Raw genomic sequence first — 16,209 nt, forward strand, 5'->3', positions numbered from 1 at the left:
CTAACTATAGTGCTTCTTATATTTTTCCCCATAGTCCTAGCAATTATGGGGCCTTGAGCTCTTGTTTTTTTCCTCCCTGTCCATTTTCATTATGCTCCTTTTAGTCAATGTTCATATCCCTCTCAAGTAAGGTTATAGATGTCTCTTTGTTCACACAAGTCTCCGCTAGTTTTCTCCCAACTGTTCTGCTGTTCTTCTCTTCGTGGATTTCTTTCCCACACTTTACCCTTTAAATGCCCCCTTTCTCCAGGGCCTCCACTCTCCACTTGGCAGGCCTGAATCATCCCAATGGCCTCAGCAATAGCTTGTCTTAGCTCCTGACTGGTGAAACCAACTTAATAATGGACCTCACCTCTCTGATGTCTCATAGACACCTCACGGTCAAAATATCCAACTTAGAACTGTTTCCTCAAAACCAGCTCCTCTCCTTGTATTCCATCCAGGAGACTTGTGTTCAGTCTCCTGGAAGTTATCTCAACAATTCTATTCCTTACCTGCCACACTAGTCGTCTCTGTAACACCTATCAAATCTGTCTCCTTTACCTAAGCCCATAGACTCCATTTAGGTGCTTTTGTCAGGTTATGGTGTGGCCCCCTTATATATCCTCTTCCCACCAAATATGGGCACAACATAAAATATTATCTTTCATTCTGCTGCCAGAATAATTGGATCTTCTTCATATACACATTATTCAATTTTCTTGCTTACAAATATTCCAAAGTGTCCGTATTTCTTTAAGGATAAGTTCAGGTGTCCTGGCTAAGCACACAAGACCCATCAGGGTACAGCCCTTGCTCACCTGATATTTCCACCTGATATTTCTATGGCTCCTTTGTTCTAGTCATACCTTGTTTACTTGCCGTTCTCTAAACTGGCCAAGCTGTTTCGTGTCTTTGTACCTGTGACTGCACCCATCTCTCTGCATGAAATTTCCATTCTCTATCACACTTTTGATAGCTACCTTCCAATCACCCTTCCAAAATCTAGTTTATCACCTGTTCTACAAGTCTGATCTGTGCTCACCTGCTTAGCAACCCACCAAGCACTTGCTATCCCTCACTTGGCCCTGGGAGGCCAGACACCAAGTTTTACTTGGCTTGGTATCCCCAGCAACTGATCCAGGGTTCAGCACAGCAGTTGCTCAATGTTTGTGAGATGGATGGATGGATGAATGAATGAATAAGTGATTAAGAGATGAGAGGCCTACAAATAGGTTCCATTTTGGAACGTTTATCCTGCAAAGATGAGGAAGCATCAGGGCAGGTGTAGGCAGAAACAGAGCAGAGATGGGGGAGTGGGGGAAGACAGGCCTGGCTCTGGAGAGTGTAGGGGACGCCTGGGTGGGTGTTGCACTGTAGAGGGAAAGAAAGGAGTAGGTACAAGGAGATGTTGAAGAACCAGTGATATTAATTACAGTAAATTAAATGGAGAAAATAATTCATGAAGGTAAGATCAAGTGAACATGCAAGGATGGAAGAGGCAGTACCAGAGACGAGCAGAGCCCACTTCATCACGTCCCTGCATTTCATTTATTGCACCTGCACACTGGGAAGGCACCACTAAGGAATCAAGAGACTGGTGTTTATGCTGTATAGTGTTCTAAGTACAAAACGGTACCCTATGGCTTTTAGATTTTAAATCTGACAGACAATTCTTTCACCTATGTCCTGTGTCTGAGTTCTCAGAAGTCAGGACCATATACTTAGGGAAGCAATTTTGGATAACAACCCAGGATTACTCTAATAATCTCAAAGAATGGCGGGGAATTCACTATCAAAATAAAAGAATTTCACTAAAAAAAACCTAGGCCATACAGAATCTGGTGGGGGCTGCTGGGGCAATGCTACTATTCACTCAGTTAACAGCTGTATTTGTGTGTGTTGAACTCCAAGCTCAAGTCACTTAAATAAATATTCATGAGGGTCCAGGCAGCAGTGCTCCAGGTGAGGACTGGAAGATGCAGAGGGCCGAGTGCTACTTCCAACAGGATCAGGCCAGCTTGGGAGAGAAGCATGCACACAACCACATACCGTCAGGACAAGAGTCAAGTGCTACTGATGCCCAGAGAAGAGAGCAGGAAATCTGTGTGAAAAGTTGAGGGCTCCTGCTGAGGCTCGGGAGGAATCTTTAGGTAGAAAAGGGAAAAGTTTGTCCAGGCAGAGGGGAGTTCTAGTTCCCTTCATGGGGACCAGAGCTGGTAGCTGGTCGCGAGTCCTAACCAAGTATGAGGGGAGGCCTCCAGGGTTGTCTGTCAGAAGACGGTCCCCATAAAAAAAAAAAAAAGAAGAAGACGGTCCCCTTCAGCAGCTAAAAAGGTAGATGGTGCTATCATTAATGAGTAAACTGTGGGGATGAGCTCACCACCACAGGCACTCTGTGTTAACTTTAGAGCAACAAAAATAATTCAAAAGGCATGTGGAAATTCTATCTCCCATAAACCCAAAGAACAAAACATAGATTTCACTCTGGTTCTGAATACAGAATAACAGACTGCCTATGCTTGGAAACTGATTACTTTTCTAATTCATTAGGAATTATGTGAATAATGGGAAAACAATTTAATAAATCTAAAAAAAATTGGGGGAGGGATAAATTAGGAGTTTGAGATTAGCAGATAACTACTGTATATAAAATAGATAAATGACAAAGTCCTACTGTATAGCACAGGGAACTATATTCAATATCCTGTAATAAATCATAATGGGAAAGAAAAAAAATTTAAAAATCTCTCTATAACCACTGTTATTTCACCCTGTCTTATGCAGGCGGGTGAGGCTGAATTATTATCTTTATTATTTTTTTTAATATAGTTTCCTGCATGAAAACAGCAAGACCTTGTTGTTTATTTTATATAAAGTAGTATGTATCTGTTAATCCCAAACTCCTAATGTATCCCTTTCCCTTTCCTCCTTTGGTAACCATAAGTTTCTTTTCTATGTCTATGAGTCTGTTTCTGTTTTATAAATAAGTTCACTGTATCATCTCTTTAGATTTCACATATAAGTGATATATTTGTCTTTCTCTGACTTACTTCACTTGGTATGATAATGTCTAAGTCCATCCTTGAGAGGCCAAGTTATTTAGCTGGTAATTATTTTAATGAGACTATGAAATTCTAAAAGTCCTATCAATTTCTCCCCAAAGCATGACCATATAACTTTTGCTTTCTATACCATTTATTTGACTAACTACAGAAAAATAATTTTTTTCCAAGTTTTTTTGGTGTTAAAATAACAAATGGTATTCTGCCCCATAATATTGTTGTTATTAATGCTGATAATGACTCCAGTAAGAAATATTTACAATTATGACTCATTTTGGAATACAGATAATTGTCTTGTAGTCCTTTTGAAAATAAACAGAATAAAGAAAGATAGCTTCTACATTATGGACTGCGGCTACACCCTTAATTGAACCTGGTCATGAAACATAACAAAAGCACAAATGAAATTCAAATCAGACTTCTTGCTGCAAAGCATTGTTGACTAAAGAAACTACAAAAGGAACCATTCAGAAGCAGATGCGTTTCCACATATAATGTATATTTTTAAAAGCAATTATTTTATATATAGAATGTGACTTAATAAAAACCTCCCTCTATATGCAGACTTATAAAGGAACCACAAAGGGGTGTCTCTGCAAATACACAAACCCGCATGCATAAATGCAAAACCTGTCAAAATCCTTTCCTGTTTTCCTAAGCTTAAAAAACTGTAATTCAATGCAATGGTGAGCTGAAAGGGCACAGATACAAAACATGTCCATTGTTAGCCTTCTATTAGATAAAAGTGTGTCATGCATAATAGAAAAGATGGTGTTTCCAATGGAAATCTATTTTGAGATGCATTCATTTAAAGGCAACCGACAGCTTAAAATCAAGTTCAAGTGAAGAGAAAGAGAGCCCAAGCAAATACTACAGAAACAGACAGAGACATCCAAGAAGGAGGGAGCCTGTATTAAATCTTAATTCCAGACCAGCAAAACAGTTTCAAATTCAAGCCAGTGATTTGCCATGAGGTCACTCAAGGAATTAGGCAGAAACCACCAACCAGAAGCAATAGATACAATGTCAAAGGCAAGTGTGAGACGTGGAGGGGGTTGGGGGGACCCTGTGACCCTTGTTCCCATGGGCTACTTGCACAGGCTTGCTCACACGAGTCTGTTCAGAAGGAATCAGCCAACAGCTGTGCTGCATGAACTCCAGCCAGGGCTGAGTCACAGCTAATAATAGCTCTGAGTTCATCTTTAGACAACAGCCTAAGTATCCTCAGAATTAATGGTGAAGATGTACCTCAATGAATATTCCATTTCATCACTGTGTAATACATTTTCAGCTTTGTGTAACACAAATATTGACAAAGATACACACAGTCACTGTATTTGAAAGCCTGATGGTATTTTACCTAGTGGAGAAAAATGGACTCCATTTCAATAGGCTAGATAATAATTTGGCTCTATAACCGATGCTTTGGGGATCCAAAGCATGCTCCAATATATTTCATGCAACCCCAAATTTCACTAGTGACTTACTCATTTCAAGATATTCATAAAATAACCCCAGTTTGCCCATGGGCTGCAGATGGTAGTCTTGTTCCCATCGTGGGGTTATCTTTTCTGCTCCTGAAACAGTGCGACACCGTCCAAACACGTTCATGACCCAGCTGCCAAAAAGATCAAATTATCAGTCAGAATACTGTCAGACCAAGAGCATAAAAGTATTACTGACATTTTGAGCTGAACACATCATCTTTCCAAGAATTCAATTTCTTGTTTTCATGCTAAATTTATTTTTATTTCTGCCTCTCTATCCCAAAATATTTTGAAGAATAATATTGACTACATACCTGGTTTTATCACAACTGTAACTATGATTTGTCCTCCTACCTTCTATTCATGTGGGCATTTTAGTTTTTTCAAAATACTTTTCCCCATTTGATTAACTTTAGCTCCGCCCCCTGCCCCCACCATTTTCCTGCTCTTATCCAAAGTGATCTTTGCAGACTGAAAATTACCAGAGAAAATAAACAAGGCATAGAGGCCAGAGTGCGTGTGTGCTCAGTCACTCCTGACTCTTTGCCTGGCAAAATACTGGAGTGGGTTGCCGTGCCCTCCTTCAGGGGATCTTCCTGATCCAGGGATCAAACCTGCGACTCTTGTGTAGCAGGCGGATTATTTACCTGCTGAGCCATCAGGGAAGTCTGGAGGCCCATGTGGTCGAGGGCAAAGAGAAAAGTCAGTCTGTTGATTGTGGGGGTTGGAGCCTAAGAGACCACAGTGAGGTTTGGGCATTATTTTACACTGAAGGAAGTGGGGAATCATTGAGGGCACTGTGCAGAAAAGTGACATCCTTTGACTTTGGATAAGACAGATCCAAGGCCCTATTTTCAGCTGAACAAATTAAAGACCAAAGATGTGACATATTTCCTCAAAGTCAGTGCAGAGCTCGGAGGAATCCTGGCCCAGTGCTGGAAGCTGCCCCGCAGAGCAGTCCTGTGTTTCCTCTTGGGTATGTGTTTTTCTTTCTCAGAAGATTCTGGGCCAGCTGAATGCCCCACCCCCCTCTACCCTTTTTAATGGCAATTTCTCTTGAAAAGAAATTGGAAACAGTTGGCATTGAAACAAGGTGTGCAGCTCTAGCTTATAGGGCTGTTGTCCCCTGAAATAACAGCTGGCTTGTGGTTTACTTGTCGAGTTCATCAGAAGATGCACCACAACAGCAAAAAACGTAGCATCTGGTTAAGCTCTGGCTGATTACACAGCACATTTATAAGGACTTCACTGTAAAGACCACTGTATGTGTTGCACGTGAACACCTGTATGTACACACATACCCACGCACCCACACAGAGTGTAAGATGTGAATTACAAATAGCTGACCATGCTGGGTTTCCCAGTGCTCCTGATCTCAGTGTTAACTGCTCACTGACACTTCCCCAGGCTTGCTAAGGGGTGATTTCTCTACAAGCAACGGTGCCCTTGGCTTCACAATCTTTCCCTACTTCTTTCTTCTTTGACATCAGGGGAAGAGCAGGAGGCTGTGGAAGTGGAGGGGATATGGGTTCAGACATATCCCTGGATCTGAATCCACACTTCTTATTCATTATAACGTTAGTCAAGTTTACATAAAATGGGGTGATAAAACCTACACTGCCCAGGGTTGTTGTCAGAATGAAATGACTCAGAACAGATGAGGATTTAGCAAACTTCCTAACACATCAAAACCCCCTGTGTGAGATTTTCTTTTGACGAACAGAGGCTAATTGGCTGAGGCCAACAGTAAATGAGAGCGAAGTTATTTAGAGTCTTGGCTTGCATCTCACTTCAGCACTTACAAGAATGACGTGGAGCACTTGTTGCTGGTGTTACTTCCGAGGCCGCAACCCGGAGCTCTGTAATCAAGTCTGAGGTTTGGCCGGGAATGCACCGTTCTTCAGACATTCCAAGGGCCCTTGTGGTACATGTGGCAACAAAGACCACACACATCCATCTCCCTTCGTGACACCCAAACTCAAGATCACTGGGTTCTACTGGTTTAGTTTTTGCTCTGCCCTCACACTTTCAGCCTCAGCCTCTCGCGAAATCCTCTCCAGGCTCCAGAGAAAACGGTCTTTCACGGTCAGGGACCCAAATCCATCATGACTTGGATTCAGGATGAAACTTCTGTCCTGGCAGCCACTTGCATGACTGACTCATCTGGCGCTTGTTCCTTGTACTGTATTGCCTCCCACCACCAATCCTATTAGGTCAAATCAGAAGTCCCGACTAGCCTGCTTTTCTGAGCTTCACACTCTGAGCCTCGTGCTCAGTCTGAGTTGAATGGCTCATCTGTAGCAGGAAATCTTGGTTTGAAGTCCATCTGTTATTGTTCGTGGTCTTTTGGGTTTTTCTATTGGGTTATGATTCTAGTACAGGAATATCAATTTAATTGCCCATGAGAATCACCTATAAAACTTTAAAAAAGTATAGACACACTGGATGCTTCTTCCCCTGGTCAAGGCTGGGGAAAAAGATTCTTCCTCTAAGCGTGGGTTACAAAGTAATTTTCTTAGGAATGGACCATGCATATTAGTCAAACACTATCATAAAAAAAATTGCCCTTTATTGAGTATTTACTACATGTAAAGTGTGGTATGAAACACTTTACACCTCATTTTGTCTTTGTCTCTTTATTACCACATTTTATCCATATATTATAGATCATCACCATTTCTGTATAGGATATTTCCACTTGCTAATTTTGAATACAAGCATCCTTCACTATCTGAATCTATTTGACTCCTGAGTTTACTGTTCCTGAATTTTAAGGCTGAGCGTGTAGAGTGAAGAATACCCGTACTTAGGATTCTCTTATTGTATGTCTCTCATTCATTCTCTAGTCAAATTATATGTTGACAAGAGATATTTCCTCTTGTAAAAAGTCTGCTTTTTCTTATTATCTAAATAGTGAGTGTTCACTGTGGAAAATACAGAAAACATATAAAGGAAGAGAATTACAGCCATCCATTATCTAAACACCAAAGGACAATGCTAAGGCATTTTGGATGTTTAACTCTTTTTTTTTTTTAACATTTTATCATAAAATTTCTTCAGAGTTAGTAGCTTAATGCAGGAACTGTACTAGTTTTTTGTCAAGTGCAGAATAAAACTCCCAGGAATGCTCCAATTATCAAAAAAGGAAGTGAGGCTGGGAAGGCCAAAGGGCTCTAGGCTTGTTCTCTGGGTCCAGTGAACAATTCCATTAATTTACTGACGTTTGTATTTGAAGCACATGAGTCACTCATTCACTCAGCTGGCTCTACTGAGGACCTACTAAATGCCACATGCTCATGCATGTGCTAGAGCAATCTCCCCAGCCCCCTAAAGGGAGCTAGATCTGCTTCTGAGAACCCTAGGCAAGGACCCCAAGTGGAGCTGAGGGTGGAAGCAGGTAGGTTTATGGTGAAATCCATTTCATGGGTCACTCAGACAGTAAAGAATCCGCCGGCAATGCAGGAGACACAGAAGAGATGTGGGTTCGATCCCTGGGTGGGGAAGATCCCCTGGAGGAGGGCATGGCAGCCCACTCCAGTATTCTTGCCTAGAGAATCCCCATGGACAGAGGAGCCTGGCAGGCTGCAGTACGTGGGGTTGTAAAGAGTTGGACATGACTAAGCAACTAAGTATGCATGTTCCTTTTGACATATTTAAATGGTGTGAAAATAGCCACTAACTTTTGTAAGTTTTCTTTCTCCTTTCTATGTGTTTTTGGAATAGGTGTAGTTCTGATAGCAAAAGAAACTGATATATCTATGTTAGAATGTTGTATGAAAAAGGAAGGAAGGAAACTGGCACCTTTATAAAGAGCAGAAGCTATTCTCTAAATGGCCTAATTTTTTAAAAAAGTAATTTATTTATTTGGCTATGCTTGGTACTAGTTGCAGCACACGGGATCTTTGATCTTCACTGTGTCATTCAGGACCTTTGTGGCAGCATGTGGGATTTAGCTCCCTGACTGAGGATAAACCCTGGCCCCCTGTACTGGACGCATGGACTCTCAGCCACTGGACCACCAGGGAAGTCCCGAACTTGCCTAACATTTAGCACTCCCAGTTTTCAGAGAAGGGAAACAGAATTCAAAACACGTTACCTAAATATTCTAGGTGAGTAATAAAAATACCTGAAGGCAAAGTTCAGCTCACAAGAATTTACAAAAATATGTTTCCTTAAAGTGAAGGTATAGACAAACCACTGATACTATAATGTATCCTTTATTTTTAACTATTTCACATGAACAAATTCCATTTTGTATGAATTTCTCAGTACTGGTTTAGGAAATATACCCTTCTCCTTGATTGTTTAAATCAGAAAGTAGCTCACTGATGAATTATTCACTAACACTCAGTGTTAGGTAACTAACCTATTTCCTTCAGAAAATGCTTTTTTTTTTTTTGGTAATCTGAGTTAAGCTTTTCCTCTATTTGATACATTCATTTTCATATGGAAACATAGTATTATTTGCACACAACCTACTTTTACTCATCTGGAAAAAATCTAACTGTGAGCCCAAGGTAAGGATTGTCTACTGCACAGTAGGGCAAAAAAGTATTCATTTCACAGCTAAGATCAGAATCTGTTTTTGAGGGGGATGGATGGAACTGGAGAAAAGAGGATGTCCTTATTTACAGACAGACCCTGATAATTCACACTGAAGATAGAAGATAAAGCTCCAGTGAAGAAATGTGGAAGGACATGCTGAAACCCAAAAGGTTTTGCTCTTCAAAAACAGAAAAGAAAAAAAAAAAAAGTCAAGAAATTAACTGCTCTACAAAGAGAATAAACAGAAACTTGGTAATGAGGGAGAGAGAAGAAAGGTTAGGAGAGGGAGAAGAAAAGATGAGAAGGAAGCTGGGTGTGGTGGCAGGAAGACAGGGCAGAATGTTCGTATTCTGGAGCCTACAGAGAAGGGTAATAAGTAAACAGCAACAGCAAGATCCTCAGTAGTACAGTGGGATGAAAGACTAAAGAGATGGAGTTTGCATTTCGAGAGTCAAGTTGCCTAAGTTTCTCCTCCACGCCCCAAACATCAATAAGGCCTGCTTGTGTGAGTGGTTTTGGAGGACGTTGAGAAGGTTGCATTCAGCATTCAGGCTGGCAGGAGCAGAGTACTGATGTGGGAGCAAGACAAGAGAGGGATCAACAGTTTTGTGACAACAGAAACTCAGAGCCAGAAATCATCTTGAAAAGGGTAGTGTGGCAGGCAGGAAAATAGTCTTCCCAAAGATGTCCACATCCTAATCCCCAGAACATATGAAAATTATGGGTGCAGATGCAGGTAAGGGTGCTAATCAGCTGACTCTATGAGAGACAAGACTTGATTATCCAGGGGGGCCCAGTGTACTCAAAGGGTCATTAAAAATGCAAGATGGAGGCAGAAGAGAAGGTAGAGAGGGGTGGGGGAGGGAGGTGTAACTACAGAAAAGACTCAGAGACAGGCAACCTTGCTGGCTGTGAGATGGAGAAAAGAAGCCCTAGGTCAAGGGATGCAAGTAGCCTCTAAGAGCTGGAAAAGGCAAAGATACAGATTACCCTCGAGCCTGGAGGAAGCAGCCCTGCCAGCACCTTGATGTTAGCCCAGTAAGACCTCTGCAGACTTCTGAGTTTCAGGACCCACAGGATATTAATATTCAATTTATTATTTTGTGGGGCTCCCCCCTCATTTCCTTCCAATAATTATTAACTGTGGGGATATTTGTTAAAGCAGCAATAGAATGCTAAGACAGTAAGCTGAAATATGTAGAAATTGCAGATGGCATTGGAATTGTCCACTCTGATATGGGATTGGGTTTCATTGAAAAAAACAGAGTGACCTTAGCTAACATCTGTTCTCATTTCCAGGAAAAGAACTGTAAGTCAAAACCTTTGTAGTTATTTTTGACAACTGTCTCCTAAACTGCTACATAGCATGGTGCTTTAGGACCATAAATGAACCTCTGTTCTTAAAAGCACATGGATTTGGAGCCATGGGGTTTTACACTTGAACCCACGGTAGCCTCTTATTGGCTGTGTGAACTCGGGCAAATCATTTAACCTAATTAAGACATGGATTCTTTACCTGCAGAAGGGAAATAAAAATAAGCATTGTTTGCATGATTAAATGAGAGAGTATATAAAGCACTTAATACACTGACTGGCACATACTTAGAACTCAACAAATTATTATTACTGATTTTTAAATGCATGTATAAAAGGTGGAGAAAGTTGTAACAAGCTGTGAAAAAACTTAGTCTGAAGCTCCAACAAGGGCCATCTCTCAGAGGGCTATGATCCATCAGCCCCCAAGGATGGGCTAATAGGCAGAAACTATAGCAGATGGGGATTTATGTTTAATAGAAAGGTTTTAAAATATCATTATTAAACACTGGATACGTGCACACTGTTGGCTGGATAATAAGCAGAGAGTCTCCTCCACGTTAGAGGTGGGCGTGCAGCAATGTGGACATACAGGGAAGTAAGTGTGATGGGTGGGCCGTTCTATCCTCAAGATTATACAACTCGGTACTCACGGAAGTAACACTTCTTGTATGTTATTCCAGATTGCTTTTCCTCCCATGATGATTATCAGCTGCGTTGTCAGTTCAAGAAGACACCCACCTGGGTCACACTGAAATATTAAAGAGTCCCATTTAAATTTTAGATGGATCTAACATGAAATAGTCATTAATTTTATTTATTTTTCTAAAATTCTAGTTTAGGCTAAAAAAGATTGTAAGGAATATACAATGAAAATGTAAAGAATATACTTTTCATTGGGCAACTAAGAGAAAACACGCAACAGCTTAAATTGCCAAGAGAACATAACTCTATATTCACACCTCTTCATTTCTGTATTTTCCCAGCCAATAAACTGGATCTCCTGGATAACCCACAAATTTTCCCTTAAAGAATGCGATGTAGAAACACGAAGAGTAGTAGTTGACAAACTGGAATAAGAACATCTTCATGGTTAAGCTGTTCTCATAATCAGTCTGGGTCCTTGGGAGTTCTGTAGTTAAAAGAAATGTTAAGATTTTAAAATTGCTAACAGCTTTGAGACCCTAATCAAAATCATACTGATACATGAGTTAACATGATTAAAAAAATACAATTCAGTTTCCATTTCAGCTGTTCTGAATTTCTTAATGTAGCTACAATGTTAATTCCAAGTTTACACATTGTTGAGTTTCCCCCCTAGGAGAAACAATATCCCAAAGGGCAGAAAAGTAGTCAACTGTTCCTTAAAATTTATAACCACAATGATATCAAATAGGCAAGCACTATCCTCTTTCAGTGTAAGACAGAAAATTAATGTTGAACAGTATGCTGAATGACATTCTCTTGTCTTCCTGAACTGCAATAAGGTAGGTCTGTTGGAAAGGGAAAGTTTGCTGGAAGCATTTGGGGGAAGACAAAATGGGTTGTCCTCTGAGTTTAGAATTTAAATCAGTCTTATCATTTTCAGAAGATGACCACTGAACATAACATTTTGGAGAACGACCCAGCCACATGCAGTGTGTAGGAAGCACTTAACTCTGGCTACTAAGCAGCTGCCTGGGATACAAGCCAGAAAGAAGAAACATTTACAACAATCGCCAGAGCTGATGAGAGTGGAGCTATATTAATATGAACAGCGTGGGGGGAAGACGCATAACAATCTAACGGTTTGTCCTCTCGGCAATGCGGGAACAGATTTACCACTGGCATTATGACCCTCTTCCACTTATTTGCAATAAAGAGACTATTTACTTTCAACAATAGGGTACATAATACAATGTAATTGAAAATATTATTCAGCACTGATCTGTTTACACAGAGCTTGGACATCATAATGACTGTCTTTGCTTTGTCCCTTTTACTAATGCAAACCTGGAGATAATTCATTTCTTGGACAGGCTGGATAAAATATGTTTACACTTGAAATTTTCTAAAAATTGTAACATACTGTAATTGGAATGCCTAAAATATACAGTCCCTGTTTTTACTTGGTTCTAAAAATGGCTTAGAAAAGACCCATGTTATAGATATATAGCAGGACCTTACCAAAGTTAGTAATCATGATTGCCACTTTCTCATATATAGTGTTCAGAATCATGATGATGATAAAGCTGATGAGGGAAGCAGTGATGGATGTGGCCATCTGTGGAGTTACATACTTCTGGATTGGGTCTGTTCCATTAGAGATCTTGCGAAGGTTTACAGAAAATATAACGAACACTGAGAGCCTGTAGACAATGATCCCAATAACGGAAGCAATGATCAACAGGATCTGAAAACACAATATATTAACACATCAGTGTGAGACTCGTCAATAATTATACTTTTACACTTAAAAACCGGCCCCATGCTGAAATGGACAACATGTGTTGCAAAGTGATGTAAATCTCACATAAGTGCCACAAGAGGGGTGAAAATCAGAATGTTAAAGTTCAAAGAAAGCAGAAGCAATGATAGTAAGTCAAAAGAATTGGCACACCCACTAACGGATGATGCTAACAGCAGGAGCCGCTGTGAGTAGGGAAGGAGGGGTCTGTGGGAACTCTGTACTTTCTGTGACTTTTCCTGTAAACCTGAAACAGTTCTAAAATAAGAAGCCCTAACAAAAAGAGAGAAATAGGGAGAGTCTTTACAGTATCTTCAAAATGGAGTGGTAGCATGTTCTGGTAGAAGAAAAAAAATCTGTGATTGCAGAACCAGTGAAAATATCCCTTCTAGGTATGGAATTACTTAGGTTATAAATGAGCGGTTTTTGCTTAGTTGTAGTCCATGGCAACCCACTCCAGTATTCTTGCCTGGAGAATCCCCATGAACAGAGGAGCCTGGTGGGCTGCAGTCCATGGGGGTTGCAAAGAACCAGACACTATGGAGAAACTAAGCACAGGACAGCATAGCCCAAGAAAAGGATATGTTTCCTTCCAACAGAGAACCTCTCACTGACTCGAGGGGGTGGGTGAGCAGGTGCTGGTTGCTGTCTTCATCCCCACAGCTGAGGAAACCCTGAGGAGAAGCAGTGAAGCTGCAGAGGTGCCCCGAGGTCACTACCGGAAACGGCAGCAGGCAGCTCTCTGCTGACAAACGCTTCACACGCGTTTTATACTTGGATCTTGAGATCTTAAACCGGCAGTTATTTATACCTGCACCTGCACAAGATTCATTTCCCTAATCCATTGTAGTTTGACTGCACAGACCCAGGATCAGTGGGGGTGTCAAACACAGCAGACACTTCCTCACTAGGTGGGTTTTCTCTGGCCTCTGAACGGGGCACGCTGAAGGTTCCATTTTTAAACTGCATTCCTTTGAATCTACCTTCTTGGACACATTCCGGAAGCATGTATTCAGTGTCTCTGATGGCCTGTGATGACTGCCATGATAGAGAAAGCTACAGTGAATGTGAATTACGGGGCCAAGCAAATCATGTTGTTTACAGTCACAGAGGGGAGCTGGTTTCTACCATTTGGGGGCAGTAGAGGGAGCGATCACAAGCCTGGCCGCACTCCAGAGTTCAAATCCCAGCTCCTCCGCCTAGTGCAAATTATTTAGCCTTTGGGGCATTCAATTTCCTCACCCATATAATGGGGGGATAATAACAGCAACTAATCGATAGGATTATTGTGAGGCTTCAGTGAGTTACTACAGGTAAAAACAGAGCATTAAGCCCAGGCACATGAAAAGCACTATCTAAAGTTTAGCTATGATTATGGTGGCCCAAAGAGTTAAAAAGATGTTTTCCTTACTTTTGAAGCCATCAGTTTGTGGGTAAAGCATTCTACTTCCTGCTCTAAACTCTCTCATTATCTCCTTTTCTTCACAGTTAAGGCTTCACACTTGTGAAAGGAAATAATACTGTGCGTGTATGTGTGAAAATTAGTTAAGGCTGAGAGAAATGTACAACACACACAGGCCACTCACTGAAATAGTTTTTTTTAAGTCTGCTAGTAATTTTTAAAATTCAGTAATCATTAATAGTTGAGATTCTTTAAATGCTTACTATTGCTTCAGCATCCACATATTTTTTAAAATCCTCACAACTGTCCTGTGAGGTAGGTAGTATTGTATTTCTTTTTACAGATGAGGAAATAGAGCCACAAAGAGATGAAGCAATAAGCTCCCAATTAAGCAACTAGTGAGAGAACTGAGATTCTCAAGTTCAAGAAACAGGAAATTCTATATGGCACTGCCTCCTACATGGTTGAATTCTAATTCATTTCAGAACTTTTACAACCTTGACATGTTTCCATTTTTCTTTAGAGCACTTAATGGGTTCAATACTTCTTAAAGAGACAGGGAAACTTTTCATCCTTCCTCCAGTTTCTTACATTTCATTTTTTCTGATCATGACTTTAATGTATGTTTTTAGAGCAAATTGGAAAGTACCCTGATTGTGGACACTGGACACTGGTTGCTTCTGCTGCCTGGGATCTGTTCCCTGTCTTAGAAAAGCACCTAGTTTTGTTTTAGGGTAAATAACCTCCTCTCTTTTTTTATTCTAGTGGTTTGGGCTCTACTGCCCACCCTCCCTGGGCTCCACACGTAGATCCCAATTGGTTTGAGATAAGTGTCTCATCCTATTGGCTCAGCACCTGATTCAAGGATTGGCAAATAACCTACTAAGAGCCACCGAGATGTGAGGACATAATGCTAGTACCCACATGATAGATGAGCTTCCTCTGTCAACATGGGAAACTGTTAAGTAGACCTTTTTTGGCTTGGATGTGACGTGAGATCTGGAAGACTGCAGCCATCGTGTGCCCTTGAGGGATGCCTAGAAGCACTATACTGGGATGCCACTGGACACAGACTGAAGTCAGAACACAACCAGCCTTGACATCATCTGGGCTACAATACCCTTGACTGAAGTCACACCTCAGACATGAGATTTTTCAGTTATAAGAACCAAGAAATCTCACCCATTCCCATTTTTTGATTATTGTTTAAACCAACCGGAGACTGATCTTCTGTCACCTACAATTGAAAGACTCCAAATATCAAAATGAATAAAAGATAAAAATAGGAAAGAATGCATCTATATGTAGGCCTAATTCCTTCAGAACTATGTACTCTTTGCATCTAAAAGTTATTTTACATATTAACTTTGTTCCTAAGCCCATCATAATCTTAACATTTTTAAAGGTCATAAAGTATTTTTGTGGACATACTTTTTCATGGCTGTCCAATATTCTACTGTATGAAAGGTGGAAGGAGGACATTTTTGGCAGAGATTTTATATATGTATATATAATATTTATATATGTACATGAAATATATATAAAAATGTCTGACTAAATCCATGCTGATTTTTATCATTTTGAAATACTTCCTGATTAAAAGTTTTTAAAAGCTGAATTAGTAGATTAAAGCATAAGAATATTTTTGACTTTTGATATGTACTGCCAAACTGCTTCCTAAGAAGGCTAGAGCAGTGTATAAATCCAGTAGTCTAGGTATGAGAGTAAATGCTCACTTGGCACTTCATCCTTAGAGTCTTATCATCTGAGAGGTGAAAAACTATTTCATTTTCATGTGCGTTGATTGAATTACCACTGAGGCTTGACATCTGCCATTGTATCTTTTTCCTTTCTGAATGCATATTCATCTCCTCTGCATTCTTAACTCCCGAGATTTTTGGTGTTATCTTAGAAGTGCTCTGAAGTCTTTATGTATTGAAGGAACTAGCCCTTTGTCCTATTTGTTGACAA

The 16,209-nt window shown here is 40.4% G+C and overlaps 1 protein-coding gene across 3 annotated transcripts in view; it reads right to left on the bottom strand.

Annotated features, from left to right (window-relative positions):
* The window catches only part of ANO6 (anoctamin 6), a 236,144-nt gene that overhangs the window by 17,994 nt on the left and 201,941 nt on the right, over positions 1–16,209 (bottom strand). For all 3 annotated transcript variants that reach the window (XM_061416383.1, XM_061416382.1, XM_061416384.1), the window contains 4 exons: positions 12,557–12,782; positions 11,353–11,522; positions 11,044–11,141; positions 4,532–4,662 (listed from right to left, as the gene is read on the bottom strand). In XM_061416383.1, coding sequence (XP_061272367.1) covers positions 4,532–4,662; positions 11,044–11,141; positions 11,353–11,522; positions 12,557–12,782 — 625 coding nt within the window. The remainder of the gene's footprint in view (positions 1–4,531; positions 4,663–11,043; positions 11,142–11,352; positions 11,523–12,556; positions 12,783–16,209) is intronic.

The sequence above is a fragment of the Bos javanicus genome, chromosome 5, assembly GCF_032452875.1.
Source record: "Bos javanicus breed banteng chromosome 5, ARS-OSU_banteng_1.0, whole genome shotgun sequence".
In the NCBI taxonomy this organism is placed as follows: domain Eukaryota; kingdom Metazoa; phylum Chordata; class Mammalia; order Artiodactyla; family Bovidae; genus Bos; species Bos javanicus.